We start from the raw sequence: 19,057 nt of genomic DNA, 5'->3' as shown, positions 1-19,057 counted from the left end.
TATGTGGACTTAATTTCAATGTATAATTTCCATTTGATGTGGGTAATCATTAGGGTCCACACACTGTAATAAATTATAATAATTTCACACAAAAATGTAATTACTGGGTACCTTGCATCGGAGAGAGTTTTTTGTGTGAGCTACCCTGCAATTTAACTGTCAAGATATAAACTCGCCTGCTAATCAATGCTCCAAAACATTGGCATTTATTCATCTATGTGAAATGAATAGAAGTGTGTAGAAAGCGTGGAGTAACTGTGATCATCTCTGTTGAGTGTGATTTACTAAATTAATGGCTGTCTGACTCTACAAGGACAAAAAGAGACTAATAGGATCCACATGAATGCATTAAAATCTGCAGTGAAGCCAAGTGTCTGGTAGAGACGTGCAAACTTTATTTCATCATAAACACGGGGCAACCGCCGTGCGTCTCGGAGATTGAACCATAAGATGCGATATAAAAAAGAAGCACATATTACAAGAACAAGCAGGAAGCAATATACTTTGGGTAATAGCCGTGCATAATGTAAAATGTGTTGAATTTCTTTCAAGTGTGTGTGTGTGTGTGTGTTGTGTGTGTGTGTGTGTGTGTGTGTGTGTGTCTGTGTCTGTGTGTGTGTGTGTGTGTGTGTGTGTGTGTCTCTGTGTGTGTGTGTGTGTGTGTGTGTGTGTGTGTGTGTGTGTGTGTGTGTGTGTGTGTGTGTGTGTGCCTCTGTGTCTGTGTGTGTGTGTGTGTTTGGGGAGGGGGACGGGGGGCTTTCCAGTGAATAACCTCTAACTGTATACTACATTCTAATTTCAGTGTTAAATAAAAGCAAATGACAATTTGGGAGGAAAAAACATAGAGAATCAAAACTCGCAGTGAGGGGGTAATTAATTGTTACTTCTGCAGTTTGACATTCTCAGTTTCAAACGGCAATTAAAGCTGTTTATCGAAATCCTGCAGCCGGCTCTGTTTACTAAGATGCCAGAGTTGAGGATGCACACACATTGCTCGCTGGACAGCGAGTCCAAAGGTCACTATTTTTAGATGATGTCCTCCATTCTCTGAGCCATCGTGCAGAACGTGGACAAAGCCATTTTCTCTTAAGGAGCAGCCCTTATTGTTTCAACTTCCACCACGAAATAATCATCTGAGAGTCTCAAATTGTATCATCATACCAGAACTGACGTTATGATCAATTGGTTAACGCAATTACTGAGCAAATAATTCTCATTAGCAAAGTAAAAATGACTTTATTTTGTTTGTTGTCATCAATTTCCATACTACTTCCGTAGCCTAGACACATCCTATTCAATAGCAATCTGTGCTCCCTGCCTGGCCAGAGAAAAGAGATGATGAAGTAACCATAGCACTTCGAAAGGTTAAGCATTCCAACTTGTAGAAAGTCCCTCTTCATTGGCCCACAGCGAAGCGCCTCAATGCCCTATTGTTCAAGAACGGCTCAGCAACAATAGAAGCCGTATTTTTCTTTTCAATCAGCGCGCTCTCTTTTCTGTGGGATACAGAACCACACGGACTGAGACCTGCTGGGCCAGGATGATACAGAGCCACACGGACTGAGACCTGCTGGGCCAGGATGGAGAAACTCACTCCTCATGTGGGACTGAGCTCATTGGACCAGCTCACACTGAGGAAGCTAACAACAGATATAGCAGGGATACTCAACTTGCTTTTCCCGGTGGCCACTTTCATGAAATGATAGGAGGCCAGGGACCAGTTAATAAACAAACAATATAAATTTTTCTGTAGCAGATTGTAGGCTTTTGGAGTGTCAGCCGGAGTTTAGTCTGACAATGTTGTGCACACCGGATAGTTAGTTAGGTTAAGTTAGTTAGGTTAAGTACATACACAAGTGCCTGGGTAGCGAGCAGACGGCGGTATTTGACAATTTATCTGGAGCTCAGTCAAACTTTATTTCACGTTAGTTTTTATTGTGAATTTGATTCTAATTCACAATGAAAACTAACGTGAAATTATTCGAAAATGGTGGGGGGGGCCACTCTGCACCCTGTCGCGGGCCGCATCTGGCTCCCGGGCCGCAAGTTGAGTATCGCTGATATATAGGCTTTTTCAAGCAAAGTGCCACCCAGAGACAGAACAAGAAGAAAGAATGGAGGAAGATGGCGTGCAGACAGTGAAGGAGGTGAAGGAACGATCGTATCGTGTCTCGCTGCCCAAATTGCTAATTACAATATTATGTGAACTAATACAAGAGTTACAATAAAAGCCGGCGCGGCAAATCAATAATCCTAATCCCAACTCATAGCTTTAACCCATCGTTGGAACTTCACGCTATGAAATAGATGACAGGGTCTTAAAGCATAATTAACCACTCGACCGGTCGCAGACTTTCAAATGATACTGGGGGCCACTCCCAAAGAGAGATGGCGTCCGTCGAATAATTATAATCATTGGCACTCAGGCTTTGCAGTGCAATAAAACACATTTCTATCTGTTTCTTCTGACATCCTCATCTCATCTCCTGGCACACATGTCTGATGTTATTGAACAAGGAGAACGAAAAGACACGAGCGCAGCGGCGAGGAAACATCTGTTTCATCGCTTGTGATGAAATAGTCTCTTTGTTCAAGAGACGCCCCGTCAAAGGTGTGTGTGTGTACAGTAAAACACGCTCGCTGTTAGCCGGGGGGAAAACAATGCAAATATGCTAATAGGGCCGCGCGTCGACGTCGTCGCTTGTCATGTTTGCTTGTGTGGAGGCGGATCTCTGGGCTGGATGGCTGACGTACCTCTGTCTTATAGAACAAGCCCGCAATGTGGCTGTGAAATCATTAGCCGGCCGCAGAGGCCGTCTGTGCCCAGGGTGTGAGTTACACTCACACTATTTTCATCCTCGGTCAGATGACACCAGCTCTTTTGTCAAGTTATGCGTGGAGAATGCCTGGGAGCTGAATGCCAGAGTTAGGACAGTGATACTGAGCTGGCACACTACAAGTCCCCCAGTCTAACCCCACGTCACGCACTCGCTCGCTCACTCACACACACACGCACACACACGCACGCGCGCTAGCTAGCCCCCCTGAACTGTCCCATTGTAAAATCGCCTCTGTTCTACCTCATTTTGCCGCGCCTCAGCCCACCCCACCTCCGCCATGCTGATGACATAAAAGCCCGTCCCTATCTGTCCCTGTGTCCGTGCTAACTCTCATCTGCATAGGAGGCTGCTATTTTGATTCTGGGCTCCACAGCACAATGACAAATTTAGTAGCATTAATGGCGCCTGCCTTCTTGTGTGTCAGCGTTTCCCCCTCTCTGTGCCCCTCCAAAGACTGCGCTGTCACATAAAACAGTCAGGCCATTACAAACTGCTGCTGATGTCATCACGATACGGCCACAGCGATACACACAGGCTCATCTTTTTTCATCATAGAAAATAGAATAGTTTGAGGACACCCCCCCCCCCCAACCAACCAATACCAAGACCGCAACCGATCAACCGATGATGTCATGCGGTCGATTTGTATGCAGGTCATTTCAGATGCAGTTGAGACATACCTACGAGTGTGTGGAGACAAACAGGCCTCTGTGTAAGCCTGGCTGTGATTTGTCTCTCCAGGACACCCGTTTCCTCCTATCAAGGGGTTCCTGTGCGAGCGAGCGAGCCGCCATCACAATGGGAGCGTTGTGTGTTGCCTGGGCGCAGGGGGACACACTCAACAGCTGAAACCCGGGAAGATGGCCCCTGGAATGCTCCGCAGCAGTTGCTACTGTTGACTAATCGGAATATGAGAAGTGGGGAAGGTGATCTTGAATGCAAAGAATGGCACATTGAAGAAGCAGCAGCTGCTTGTTTTGTCATCCGAATGGCCGAGAGAGCAGAAAGGGGTTCCCGTTTTGAAACGGGGGCAACAAACTCTGTTTGCCTGGGTAACGTGAGACCTGCGTCTGCCCCCCCCCCGCCCCCCCCCCCCCATCATCTCCGACAGGGCAGCGCCGGTGTTTATGCCAGGGCTCTCTGTTTTGGAGCAGATAGTAAATACCTAATTCAGCAGTCTGTGGACCAGGCGCTCTCTGCTACCTAGTCCCCCACACACACACAGCCCTTCCATTTAGCTCTGGGCTCTGATCTCAGCCTGGCAGAGGAGGCGACTTTGTCACAGCAGAGAGAGATGGAGTGGGAAAAGACCATAAGAGGAGGGAAAAGGTGAGGGGTGTGATGAGGGCAAGAGGGAGAGAGAGAGAAACAGAGGGAGAGAAAAAAGAAAGAGAGGAGGAGGAGGAGGGGAGAGGGAGATCGAGAGAGAGAGGAAGGGAGGAGTGACGGGCGGCCGGGTATCTTTTTGTTAAAGTTCACATGTCAGGCTGGCAGGCTGCCCGCGGCGTACAGCCCGAAAAATCTATTTAACGTCTGCTTCACAGGGCGACAAGAGGGCTGATTGGCAGAGAGCAGAGAGGCCGCTTTTGATCATGTGTCCTAACAAGCGATTCCAGCGCATGCCTCTTCAGCCTGAACAGATCGACATTACCTATTCAAACAAAAGTGACAGACCACAGCACTGCTCCGCTCGGCTGGCACACCACGCCACGGGGCAAGAGAGAACACACACACGCACGCGCGCACACACGCGCATGCACACGGACAGAGGAAGGCACCCTCAGACATATATTCACACAGCACACACACCAGCTATTTGATCAAAGACTATACTTGCATCAAGATAAGTAGCTTGTTGAAATGGACAAAATAGACAACAGATTATTAAGGATGGCAGGAACATGGGGCAAAGACGCAATCGGGAGAGAAGCAGCTGGTTGACTGGTGTTTGGCCATGTCTGCACACACACAGCCAGGAGGATACTGGACAACATTTTCCAATATGGCTCCACCTAGAAGAAGAAGGGTAGAGCGATGTGTGTTCCAAAGACGCCTCAAAAGGCTCAGAAGGCAACTGATCGCCAGGCCTCATTGCATATGCATGGAGTCAGAGGCTCATGCTCAGATCATTATAACAAAGATTCCTATTAATTAGGTGGGAGAAAGCAGAAGCAGATGACATGGCAGCTGGGATGAGAGCAGAGGCAAGAAGGCAGGGAAGAAGGAGGGGAGAACGCACGCGGGGGAGGGGGTATTTGTATAATATAGAATACATATTGCATTATACATGGTATAATCATAAGAAAACACCCAAACAGCAAAAAAATATAATAAAATAATAAAATTGTGTACCTTACATAAATGTAGCTAGTATACAGACTACATTAAAACAGTTGCATTTAAAAAACCTTTCAGAATTATATTATTATTATTATTACAAGTTATATGTGTGTATATAATATATATATATATATATATATATATATATATATATATATATATATATAACCTGTTACCTACTATATTTTCCAAAAATAAATCAATAGTGCTGTCAAGCACCTGCAGATAATTGGTGTGCTTCCATGCAGACTAAAGGTAGGCAGGGGCTCTGACACTGACAGGGGACAGGGGCTGTGACACTGACAGGGGACAGGGGCTGTGGCACTGACAGGGGACAGGGGCTGTGACACTTGACAGGGGACAGGGGCTGTGACACTGACAGGGGACAGGGGCTGTGGCACTGACAGGGGACAGGGGCTGTGACACTGACAGGGGACAGGGGCTGTGGCACTGACAGGGGACAGGGGCTATGAAACTGACAGGGGAGAAGCGCTACAACAGAGTCAAGAGTTCGTCAGTGTTAATCAGACCAAAGGCTTACAGCTGATCCTATTCTCTTCCAAAGCTTTCAGCCATCCCTGAATCTCATTACGTGGCCTGGCGTAATAGAGGATAATGACCCGGGGCTACGCACACAATGCTGCTAACTCCTCCATACTTAACCTGCACAGTCATTATACTGTGATAATACACAACCCACTGCACAGTCATTATACTGTGATAATACACAACCCACTGCACAGTCATTATACTGTGATAATACACAACCCACTGCACAATCATTATACTGTGATAATACACAACCTACTGCACAGTCATTATACTGTGATAATACACAACCCACTGCACAGTCATTATACTGTGATAATACACAACCTACTGCACAGTCATTATACTGTGATAATACACAACCCACTGCACAGTCATTATACTGTGATAATACACAACCTACTGCACAGTCATTATACTGTGATAATACACAACCCACTGCACAGTCATTATACTGTGATAATACACAACCCACTGCACAGTCATTATACTGTGATAATACACAACCTACTGCACAGTCATTATACTGTGATAATACACAACCTACTGCACAGTCATTATACTGTGATAATACACAACCCACTGCACAGTCATTATACTGTGATAATACACAACCTACTGCACAGTCATTATACTGTGATAATACACAACCCACTGCACAGTCATTATACTGTGATAATACACAACCCACTGCACAATCATTATACTGTGATAATACACAACCCACTGCACAGTCATTATACTGTGATAATACACAACCCACTGCACAATCATTATACTGTGATAATACACAACCTACTGCACAGTCATTATGTAAGGGATAATGTATACTGAGCCGGTGATTACTGTGGAAATAATGACCGACAGGTGAGATTGAGCCCGACGCGCAGCGGAGGGCTTAATATTCACCTGAAGGTCATTATTTCCAGTAATCACCGGCTCAGTATACATTATCCCGCTTAGAACACGGCCTACAACTAAATCATTCAATAATCTGACAAAAATAATTATTCAAATAGATTTTTTAATAGCGTTTTCAACACAAAGCGGTTTCATTCGTAATTGGCACACAAGACACCACAGCTGCAACTGGTTGGCCTAATTAGTAGCGTCTGCGGACAAAAAGCTCTTATCAACTGATTAATCCAGGTGTGGCAGAGCAGCGGTCGGTTGTCGAGAAATAATGACCGGTGAATATTGTTGATTGACCAATCAGAATCGAGTATTCGAGAGAGCCGTGTTCTAAACTGTGATAATACACAACCTGGCCAGATGACACTTACAGAGGAGGTGACAAAGGCAGAGAGGGATAGAGAGAGAGAATATGAGCGGGATGATGAAGTGATGCTACACACACATGCCAGAAAACACAATTGGTTCACAATCTTTTGCTGTTTAAGTGTCACGAGCAATGGCTAGGTCACCTAGCTGCCACTGCATTGAGGGAACTGTAGTGTGAGTAGTCTTTAAATATCCCCTTACCTAAGATTAAAAAGCGGGGTTGAGGCTTGGCTGAAAATGGCAGTATGGCTCCCCTTTGCTAAGGTAATTAGCCATGACTCAGTCGATGGGCTCCAGGTGTCGAGTATTCTGCACCGCCATCTAGCCTACTGTATCCACTCTAGAAGCTTTATAGGCTTGGAGAAGGGCATGCTATGTCTTTGTCTGTCTCTCAATCTGTCTGTCTGTCTGTCTGTCTCTCTGACTGTCTGTCTGTCTGTCTGTCTGTCTCTCAATCTGTCTGTCTGTCTGTCTGTCTGTCTGTCTGTCTCTCTGACTGTCTGTCTGTCTCTCAATCTGTCTGTCTGTCTGACTGTCTGTCTGTCTGTCTAATTGTCTGTCTGTCTGACTGATTGTCTGTCTGTCTGTCTGTCTGTCTGTCTGTCTAATTGTCTGTCTGTCTGTCTGTCTGTCTGTCTGTCTGTCTGACTGTCTGTCTGTCTGTCTGTCTGTCTGTCTGACTGATTGTCTGTCTCTCTGTCTGTCTGTCTGTCTGTCTAATTGTCTGTCTAATTGTCTGTCTGTCTGTCTGTCTAATTGTCTCTCTGTCTGTCTGTCTGACTGATTGTCTGTCTGTCTGTCTGTCTGACTGACTGATTGTCTGTCTGTCTGTCTGTCTGTCTGTCTAATTGTCTCTCTGTCTGTCTGTCTGACTGATTGTGTGTCTGTCTGTCTGTCTGTCTGTCTGTCTGACTGATTGTCTGTCTGTCTGTCTGTCTAATTGTCTGTCTGTCTGTCTGTCTAATTGTCTGTCTGTCTGTCTGTCTGACTGTCTGTCTGTCTGTCTGTCTAATTGTCTGTCTGTCTGACTGATTGTCTGTCTGTCTGTCTGTCTGTCTGAGCCTCTCTCCGATGAAAACAGATTAGATTATAGCCGAGGGGAAAAGTCCACGCTTTGTCACTTTAACAACTGTTGAGCACATGACATGTTTGAGGTCAGCGGGGGTCACATGTCTCTGTCAGAAAGAGAGCCCACCTGTTCTGTTCCCAGGGCTGGCCGGCCCGGGATCACATGCAGCACTGCTTTCTCAACAGTCCTCGGGGAAACGAGAGCCGCTGTATATTGTGATGCAGGAGACTCTCTCTCTCTGGCTGCTGCTGCTGCTGCAGCCAAGAATAGTGCCCAAAGATTGACTTGACCTGTGAGGAGACTGAACATGGCAGGGACAACAGGCGTGCTTATGCAGCATGCTTTCCAGCATCAAGTCTGCAAGTCCTTATGCCACCATGTCTGTGTGTTCTATGTAATGAGCTATGAGCTCCACCATGTCTGTGTGTTCTATGTAATGAGCTATGAGCTCAGGGTCAAAGCATGGATCAGAAGATAACAAGCTCCTACCAGCCAGATAACTACTGGCAACTATTGGCTAGCCTAGGTAAACCCAGCCACCACGTGACCTGCTCTCTCAGTTCCCAGTCACTAGTGACTGAGAACAGGTCTGAGAGCAGGTCACGTGGGGGATGGGTTTACCCAGGCTAACTATTGGCCTGCTGACTGAAATTGGCAAAGCATCGTGACTGCTGATGCCCAATCAATGAGGGGACCCCGAGTGTGTGTGTGTGTGTGTGTGTGTGTGTGTGTGTGTGTGTGTGTGCGCGCGCACGTGTGTGTGTGTGTGTGTGTGTGTGTGTGTGTGTGTGTGTGTGTGTCTGTGTGTGTGTGTGTCTGTGTGTGTGCGCACGTGTGTGTGTGTGTGTGTGTGTGTGTGTGTGTGCGTGTGCGTGTACACGTACTTGTGCATGTTTAGCTCACATAGCACAAGAGAGTAGATTACTGTAAATAGATACATTCTTTCATAATAATATCATTGCACTGAGGGCATCCAATGCTGTTTTTTTTTTTTTGGGTTATTTGTTTTCTACTGATAAATGTACTCAGCAATACTGCCTCTGCCTCAGCAGACCAATAGAGGCAAAGCTGGGGGGGGGGGGGGGGTGGGGAGGAAAATCATAACTGCATGCAAATCAAATTCAATGCTGGTTGTGCTGGCAAGGACTCAACAAGTTGCTACTGAACCCAAAGGAAAATCCCTAAAAGCTAAGACACCAAGCTGAAACTCAATATACCCGTCCTTGTCTTGGGGACGATCATAAAGACTCAACACACAAAGTATTTCTCTGTTGACTTGCACGGTATTGATTCATACTTTAGTGCATTATATAAAGCTGTTCTAATTGCATGTGAATCAAATCAAGGTCACCTTGGGTTTTTATAATGGTGGCTATTTTTCTTTTTCCCCCTAATACTTTACGCTGACATTTTTAACTCTTGACAACTGCTGTCTGGAGACTTATCCATAAATAATGCATTTACAATAGCTAGTAAATAAACATGGGGCAGGATCGTTAGCCCTGCTGGCAACTGGGCCTAATAGAGCTTTTACAGCAAAGGTGACTATTCAGCTAAATGTGCTGCTCGCTGCTGGGAGGACATTTTCATTCATTAGCACAGTCACAAGCACTTAAAGCACTTTAAGGAGCAGAAATGGAGAGGAAGGGTGGAGAGATAGAGGGGGCGAAAGGGTACAAAGATGTGGGGATAGAAGGGTGGAGGGATGCTGGCTATACAGTACTGAGCATCCCTAGCCACTATTGTTCAGATACATAATGCATCTGGGTCCAGTAAAGAAAAGAAGAAATTAAGAGAAATGGACTTGGATTTTAATTGAAGGATATCAGAATAGAGATGTGTAAGTAGCGGTGTTATTATATTATTCATCCATCCGTTAGTTGCCTTTACCCACTTATTCCTACTTGGGGTCAGGGAGGCTGGAGCGTATCCCAGCATGCATTGGGCAGAAGGCAGGGAAACAGCCAGACAGGTCGGCCAGTCCATCACAGAGCGAGCACAGACAGACAGACCATCACACTCACACGCTCACCTATGGGCAATTTAGAGTCTCCAATCCACCTGACGTGCATGTCTTTGGATTGTGGGAGGAAATAGGGGCACCCAGAGGAAACCCACGTGGACACAGGGAGAACATGCAAACTCCACACAGAAAGGGCCGGGAATCATATCCAATCCAACGGAACATTATTATTATTATTATTATTGTTATTATTAGTATTGTTGTTGTTGTTGTTGTAGTACATACAATGTTTCCAAAACCAGGTTTCAAATTGATAATGAAATCAAAACAAACGGAAAGTAGTGTCAACATAGCAGCGGACTAATACCATAGGAGAAAGAAATGAGCATAAAACGCTAAACCTAACTACAGTAAGCAGGATTCCACAGCACATTCCATATAAGGGCAATGTACTATGTAATCCAGCTTCTGAGACCATTTGGATGCCCTCTGCCCATGAGGTCATCACTGCCATCCTCAGGCCACCAGGACAATGAGCTATCTTGACCACATGAGGTCATCACTGCCATCCTCAGGCCACCAGGACAATGAGCTATCTTGACCACATGAGGTTATCACTGCCATCCTCAGGCCAGCAGGATAATGAGCTAGCTTGACCACATGAGGTTATCACTGCCATCCTCAGACCACCAGGACAATGAGCTATCTTGACCACATGAGGTTATCACTGCCATCCTCAGGCCAGCAGGACAATGAGCTATCTTGACCACATGAGGTCATCGCTGCCATCCTCAGGCCAGCAGGACAATGAGCTATCTTGACCACATGAGGTTATCACTGCCATCCTCAGGCCAGCAGGACAATGAGCTATCTTGACCACATGAGGTCATCACTGCCATCCTCAGGCCAGCAGGACAATGAGCTATCTTTACCACATGAGGTCATCGCTGCCATCCTCAGGCCAGCAGGACAATGAGCTATCTTGACCACATGAGGTCATCGCTGCCATCCTCAGGCCAGCAGGACAATGAGCTATCTTTACCACATGAGGTCATCACTGCCATCCTCAGTCCACCAGGACAACCTGCTATCTTGACCAGGGCCGTGAGAAGAATGGCAGCAGATGGCGAAGTGTCTCTGAGGACCTCAGTCATCCCAACAAGCCAGGCACCAAAGCAGCACAATTAGACACAACAGTTGTCCTGCAATAGCATGCTTAGTTAAGTGACACATCTAGCTCATCTGCTCTTTGTGTCACATTAGCTTTAAGGCCATTCCAACCGTCTTGTATGTTCTGTCATAGGTTCTGTCTTTTTAGTTTCCAACCGTGCCTCTCTCCATAAACAAAGACAAATTATTCTGATTTCTAGGGGAAAAGGAGGAAAAAAAGTAAAAGGTCACCAACTTTCCCTTGGCAGTTCTTAAGAATCCCTCTCCCTCCATTTTACAGTCATCAGTGATCATCACCACTGAAGCTTCCTCGAGTGCTCTCAAGGACACAGCATCTCTCGGTTCAGCTTAGGGACAACATGGTGAACTTTGTGAGCCTCTTGTCTTCCTCTGTGCTCCCTGCTCACAAACTAATTTCCTCCAACAAGGGACTTTATTTTGACGGCGGAGATGCACAGGGGCATGAGGCAGACCCAGTCTCTATTATTAACAGGAGATTAAAACAGCTGTATGGCACTCTAGAGCAGCCTCTCCAGCCCTGTGCTAACATACGGACCCTGCATTACAAGATGCACTTGACCATTTAAATCACTGCAACAACCAGCCTTCACCAGCTGGGGCTCATTACCATAACGCCCGCCTCCAGCGCCCGAGAGCACTGATGAGCTCGCCTCGGAAATCAACCCCACCAGAAACAAGGCACACATGAAATCGTTTCTTAGGTGAGAGGGGTAAAAACGTCTCCGTCGTATCGTATTATTGTGAATTTAAAGAATGAAACTGAGACTGAGTAAAGTGTGCATATGGTTTTTTTTTATGTTCCATGAAAGAAATCAGCATGCTGTATAGAAAATAATATGCATAACCTTATTTATTATTAAATTTCAGACACCCAACTCAGCCCATTAATAACCCTAATGAGTGAAAAATATCAGTATGTAAAAAAAAAAAAAAGCTCACCAATTATATAGTGTTCAGCAGTTTCCACTATTCTCGTGCCAAATTAGACTGTCGAGTGCACTCGCTGATATATGTGTACGTTGCATGTTTCATGTTTTTTAATAAGCTTTGACTTCAAGTTATGTATCTGGATGTATTTCTATAATACAAACACTTCAGTCTTCATCTCAGTTTCTTCCGATAATACCGTTCTAAATATTCTATTTCATATGCCGTAAATAACCAGAATCCCCATACAGTATGAGAATGTGGATATAAGTGATAGGGGCTAAACAATTATCTCGCTCAAGTCCTGTGATACTCTGATACAAAGATCACTAAATGAAATGATCACTTGAGAAAGAAGTGGCAAATAATTTTTAGGCTAACAGAGGTCTAATTTATTCGTCTGATGAAGTGCTTAAGCTAAGAGCTCCCCAGACACTAAATGAGACACATGCATTCCCAAGGGGGTCTAACATTTGATTGGATGTAGTTATATGACTACAGCCCTAATTAAGAATGGGGGATGTGTTTCAGCAGCTCTTTCAAATATTTGTTTTGCCGCCGCACTCTTGATAGACTGCAGGCTGTGGGAGGGAGAGCTGGGGAGCCGAATGGGGCAAAACGGGCTATACGCACCTAACAGTCTGTCTTATCGGCAGTGTTGGGCAGTAGCTAGCTACAAGTAGCGAAGCTACTAGCTTAACTACATTTCTCAGTAGCGTGGCGGTAACTTAACTACATTTCTCTGGGGATATAGCTTCAATGTAGTGGAGCTATATTTTAATGTAGAGTAGCTGGTAGCTTAGCTCACTACATTTTCCAAGTAGATTATTTATACACTGTATAAATCTAGAAATAGGTTCCGTTCAAAAAGTGTTTTCCTATAGACATATGACTCCTCTCTCCCAATTTTACTGGATACAGTAATTATTTTTGTCCCCATGAATATCAACCTTAGGCCATATTCCAGATGTGCTGGAATTCCCTTTTCTTAAAATAAAAATTGATTTGGCAAAAAAGTAGCTTTGATGTACAGTAGCAAGCTACTTTTATTTTGGCATGTAGCTTCTTGCTACATTTTGCTGGGGATAGCTTCAAACTAGTGAAGCTATATTTTAATGTAGAGTAGCGGATAGCTTAGCTTACTACATTTTCCAAGTAGCTTGCCCAACACTGCTTATCTTTCTCCTGCCTGTTACTGGAGGAACATCTGAAATGCCCTGCAGTGCGTACATGTGTCCAGTCTGATGGATGCATGAAGGTACGTGAAACAGGTCAAATCCATCCGAAGGGCTTAAGCTGTTTGTGGGGCAGCAAACTTTGATGAATAACTGCGCTGAGTGAAAAGTGTTCTGTGTGTAGCAAAATAGAGAGGTAATGTTCCTGGCATCCGCTCAGCAACTATGCGTTTTTATAGTGGAGGAGTTTGCCTTGGCACGGAGGGGAGACCACACTTATGCTGAGGTGCTCCGCCACACAGTCTTTGTCACACTGGACGAGGTTCAGAACAAACTGGAAACACTGTAGCGTCAGTCTTCCCAGCTTGTGCGAGGCTGCGTGCGTGCGTGTGTGTGTGTGTGTGTGTGTGTGTGTGTGTGTGTGTGTGTGAGACAGTGAGATACAAGAGAAAAGAGGCAGACAGACAGGAAGCTAGAAATTACAGAAAGAGAAAGTTTAGGAAGAGTAAACTCACGTAGGGAAAAATACATTCATATTCCCAAACAGTACACACACACACACACACGCACACACACACACACACACACACACACACACACACACACACACATACACACACACACACACACACACGCACACACACACACACACACACGCACACACACACACTGTTGGAGAAAAATATAAGTTCACACACACACACACACACGCGCGCGCGCGCACACACACAGAGGGACAGGGGAGTCATACCGTCTTGCTCTGTCTTTGTCATCTCCTCCAGCTTCTTCTGCTTCAGTGTGTCCACCACGTCTGCCAGGCTTCCTTTGCGGCGCTCCGGAGTTCCAAAGGCTGATCCGCTCAGCAGGTCGCCGCCGCGCTCCCGGGCCCCCTCCTCAGGCTTGTGCGGGGAAGTGGAATTATTCCGGAAGGAGTACAGGGAACATACTTTATTGCTGTCAGACTCCTGTAAGAAAACAAAAGTGGGGAGGGGCGATGACAAGGGATGGGATTTGGATTTAGCGATGAGTATGTTTCTGCGGCGCTAGATTGAGCTTTTCAGACTTTTTTCCTCTTTTCTTTTTTCATTCAAACGCGGTGATTGCTAGGTTTCTGCAGCTCGGGGGCCGATTTGGCCAAATGACTCCTCTCTGGCTTTCATACAGCGGCTCCTATTTAGCGTCGACGCAGCCAGCTGTTCCCGCACTAAATGAGATATGACAAGTGAAAAATGGAGATGAAATGATGAGGTACACTTTCATAGGGTCATAATGTGCTCGGGCTTTTTACTTTTCATCTGCAGAGAGACTAACACAGAGAAAAACCTCCCCGACTGTAATTTCTCAAATTGCTTTTGAGTGTGCACTTGTGTTCGGGTGACTGCGGTGTAATTTGTTCATTTTCTAGTGGAGACCTATTCTCAGCTGAGTGCCCGGGGCGCGTCGTAAATCTGTGTCCTGTCTCCGAGCTGCTGTTGTTTCCCAGTCCCACCTGTGTATGGTTTAGCATTTAACTAAGGGCTCCCGTCTCGGCCCTGACTGGCTGAGTGCTCCCTGTGCACAAACAGAGACACGAAGGGAATGAGAAGAATGGGCGAGCGCTTGAGAGAGAGAGTGATATAGCAAGAGAGCAGCAGAAAGAGAGAGAGAGAGAGAGTGTATACTCTGCACATGGGCCATGGCTGAGGGTTGTGTCTGACAGAAGGTAGCGTTAATTATGGTTTGTGGAGTCGGAGACAGCAGAAGGTAACTGTGCAGCCAGGAGCTGCAGACCTCCTAACCAGGGGGAGCAGTTAGTTCTGATTTAAACGCTGACGAACCCGCCGCCCCCGCGCAGCCAAAACCAATAGAACAAACATAACACGCGAGTGTATCCAACTCGTATGCCTATCGTGGAAAAAATGAGGCGTAATCAACAGCAGTGTGATAACACAGTGTGTAATACAGCAAAGAGGCCGGCTCCAGAGAGTCACCGACATTCCGAAAATAAAACGTCCGGAATGCGGTAAAAACCGGACAGGAATGTTGACAGTGCCAATTCCTCATCCCTCCCCGCGGCAGCACGTCCAGCCCCAGGCAACAGTTGTACATAGGGGTGGTCCGGTACCAAGCGCCAGGGTGGCACGACCGACCGACCGGCCGACCGACCGACCGGCCCACTCCGCACCTCCCCACCCCGGGCTGGATGAGCGTGCCGTGTGGCAGAGGAGACAGTGGAGGGTGCTTGTGGGGAGTGGAGCTCTGCTGGGTTAATCAGCTGGCGTGGGTTCAGGGCACAGCCCACACAGACGCATGGCACAGCGGTGGAGTCAGGTAATCAGCTCCTCTGGCCTCATGCCTTCCCCCCCCCTCTCTCTCTTCCTGTTTTAACCCATTTTCCCCTCGGGCAACTTCTAAACGCGCTAAACACAAGCTGAAACATTTAACCTTCAACTCCCAATTTTAGATTGATTTGATATTGTGATAACAGAGGGTCGAGGCTAACCTAACCTGACGCCGCCAGATGGTTTGTTACACGGGACCTTTCTGGGACCGCGTCTTTGGAAATTTGTTTTCGGGAAGGGCAGGCGTGTTGAAAAAATCCGTGGCAGGTGATTGGATGAACCAATCTGTCTATTACCGCCTATTATGGGCTCGCTTCTCGCTGTGGTCAAAGCTAAATCCCACCCCTAGCTGCCTCTGGATGCTGATTGGTCCGGCGCACTGCTAGGACGGCGTTGAACCAATAGCTTGGAGCGCGGCAAGATGGATTTCATGAATCCAGCTGCTTGGCAAGGTTAGGTCGAGGCTAGGTCAAGATTAGGTCAAGGCTAGGTCAAGAGGCTAGGGAGGCAATAATACAATAAAGGCAATGCTCAAGCCTCAACATTTGACATGAAGAGGAACCATCATCCACCCATCATGACCCTGCTCCATCATTCATGTGATTGGCTGAAATCAAACTACATTGACGGTTTTCAGCTTCTCAAGGTTACCTCGACGGCTGCTCGCCTTGTTTACTTCCTTCCAAATGCCAAAATGCTTTCTGCAATCTGGCTTAAATGATAATAGGGTGTTTTTGAGTCGTGCTTTCTATGTTTTTGTTGCCAAAATGGCCATGCTAAACTCATTTAGCCACACCGCTGTTTCTGAAAAGTCACATAATTATAGCATGAGAAACCTCTGAGGAAGAGCCTCTTGTTCGTGCTCTTTACATGTGGCATTGTGCAACTTCTCAAAACATAAAATGTACCACTGCATTTAGCATTGTGGCTTCATCAAATAGAGTGATTGTTGTGGACCCCACCCCCCAAGTGTTTAAGATGTGTTGATTTTTTTTATGTTTTATTGTTTGTTAAAATTAAAACAAGATAAAATTCGAAGTTGCCTATGCCAAAACCGTTAGCAGTTTAATGACTGCTACAAACTGCGTATTGACTGTCTTTACAGTAGTCTCAGATTTTAAATCAGGCCAAACGAGGAAAAAAAAAAAACATTTTTATACTGAACTTGATAATGAAACATCAAAATGCAATGTAGAAAAAAAAAGACAGTATAAAATGGTAACGTTTCTTTCAGGCCTAGTTACTTCTTTCAAAAGGACTGTCAATAATTGACAAAATATCCAAACACCACATCACTGCATCCTATTATGCCCTGCGTATGAAAGGACACCAGAACAACTCCTTGCCAGTCAATTACTGCATCACACTGTCATTGTGTGTGTGTGTGTGTGTGTGTGTGTGCGTGTGCGTGTGCGTGTGCGTGTGCGTGTGTGCGTGCGTGCATGCGTGCGCGTGCACGTGTGCTGCTGAGGTGTTGAGGGTCTGGGTGGCCTGCTGCGGAGCTCCTTCAGAGGCCCTCTGGGTGTCTTTACCATGGGGCCGTCTGTCACAGACAAGCGCCTGGCTCTCCCCTGTCTATAGCCCCACATGTGCCTGTGCTCTCCTTCCCTCCGCTCACATCAAAACAGCTCCGCACTTAGAAGCTCCAGCGTCTGGAGTCTGGCTGCAGATGTAGCTTCTAACACGAGGAGGAAAACAACACACACTGTGGACAAGACATGTTTCTTTAATAGCAACAAGAATGCAGCCCGCAGGGAGGCCGATAAGGCTGCGTTCCATTCCCTCTGTTATGATGCAGTTTGGGGGTTTATGTGCCATTAACTTTATTCAAGCGAGACTTAGAGCTCCTCTGTTCAGCCTAATAATAGCCGATGATGGCCGAGGGTTTGGCAGAGCTGTCCGTCTGAAGACCCCAGAATCCCCAAGGTCTCACAGCATTAGGAGCCATGGGGCTAGAGGGAGGGACAGAGGGAGCCATGGGGCTAGAGGGAGGGACAGAGGGAGCCATGGGGCTAGAGGGAGCCATGGGGCTAGAGGGAGGGACAGAGGGAGCCATGGGGCTAGAGGGAGGGACAGAGGGAGCCATGGGGCTAGAGGGAGCCATGTGGCTAGAGGGAGCGACAGAGGGAGCCATGGGGCTAGAGGGAGGGACAGAGGGAGCCATGGGGCTAGAGGGAGGGACAGAGGGAGCCATGGGGCTAGAGGGAGGGACAGAGGGAGCCATGGGGCTAGAGGGAGCGACAGAGGGAGCCATGGGGCTAGAGGGAGGGACAGAAGGAGCCATGGGGCTAGAGGGAGCGACAGAGGGAGCCATGGGGCTAGAGGGAGGGACAGAGGGAGCCATGGGGCTAGAGGGAGGGACAGAGGGAGCCATGGGGCTAGAGGGAGGGACAGAGGGAGCCATGGGGCTAGAGGGAGGGACAGAGGGAGCCATGGGGCTAGAGGGAGGCACAGAGGGAGCCATGGGGCTAGAGGGAGGGACAGAGGGAGCCATGGGGCTAGAGGGAGGGACAAAGTGAGTGTCTTGTCTGTTGTGTGTGTGTGTGTGTGTGTGTATGTGTGTTTGTGCATGTGTGTGTTTGTGCGCGAGTGTGTCTCACCATGCGCTGTTGGGCCGACACCAGGCTGTCCCAGTCGGTCTCTGGTGGGACACTGCTGAGCGGCTGCATCTCGTCGGGGTGGGCTTTTCCGTGGAGCAGGCTGTGCAGGGGCAGCTGTGGGGTGCCATGGGCCTCCGCGCTCTCCTCCTTCTCCCAGGACAGGTGCTCCTGGCTCATGGCATCGTCCCCGTCCACGACAGAGGCAAACGGAGACGTGGCTTGCTTGGAAGACATGACTCTGCTGCGGAGAGCAAGAACGGGGGGGGGGGGGGGGGGGAGAACAGAGTCAGAAAAGGCATCTCGCGAGGAAAAACATGATCTGTTTAAGATCATGGGCGATTCAGGAGAAGGAATGCTGTTTGCTCTGAGCGTTTGACCGAATGATTGATGTCGGAGGTGATTGTGCGTGGTTGTAACTGAGCGATGGATTATACGAGGCACTAACAGCAGAGGAAGTGACACACTGAGAGCCGAGCGCAGAATGCTGAGTGGACTGAACTCTCCACCTGACGGTAGCCTGGAGCCGTTCTGGCCCGCAGGGTTAACACGGGGCCGTGGGGTCTCTAATCCTTTGTTTAAAGCAAATGGATGGCTTGATCTAAGCGCTGGACCGGTGCCTGCTTGGGGCCCGGCCCAATCCTGGCCCAGTCATTCACTCAGGCAGTACGTCAGCCAGACAATGGGATAAGCCCTCCAAGTCAAATCTGCACTCAGATCTCTAATAACAAGATTTTTTTTTTTTTTTACTTGTGCCTGATAACATTCCCTTTTATTTACAGAGCCCACATTATCAATCCCCTT

The 19,057-nt window shown here is 47.1% G+C and overlaps 1 protein-coding gene across 5 annotated transcripts in view; it reads right to left on the bottom strand.

Annotated features, from left to right (window-relative positions):
• sox6 (SRY-box transcription factor 6) overlaps nucleotides 1–18,497 on the bottom strand; it is a gene marked incomplete at its 5' end in the record, with an annotated part of 121,393 nt that extends 102,896 nt beyond the window's left edge. For 2 of the 5 annotated variants that reach the window (XM_083651252.1, XM_083651250.1), the window contains 2 exons: nucleotides 14,087–14,300; nucleotides 18,257–18,497. In XM_083651252.1, the coding sequence (XP_083507378.1) occupies nucleotides 14,087–14,300; nucleotides 18,257–18,490 (448 nt within the window). The remainder of the gene's footprint in view (nucleotides 1–14,086; nucleotides 14,301–18,256) is intronic. The other 3 variants (XM_083651248.1, XM_083651251.1, XM_083651249.1) reach the window with 2 other exon arrangements.
• Between the last annotated feature and the right edge of the window lie 560 nt (nucleotides 18,498–19,057).

The sequence above is a fragment of the Poromitra crassiceps genome (assembly GCF_964638095.1).
Source record: "Poromitra crassiceps genome assembly, chromosome: 14".
Taxonomy (NCBI): domain Eukaryota; kingdom Metazoa; phylum Chordata; class Actinopteri; order Beryciformes; family Melamphaidae; genus Poromitra; species Poromitra crassiceps.
The sequence above is the reverse complement of the archived record's forward strand: the minus strand, read 5'-3'. Positions and strand labels throughout refer to the sequence as shown.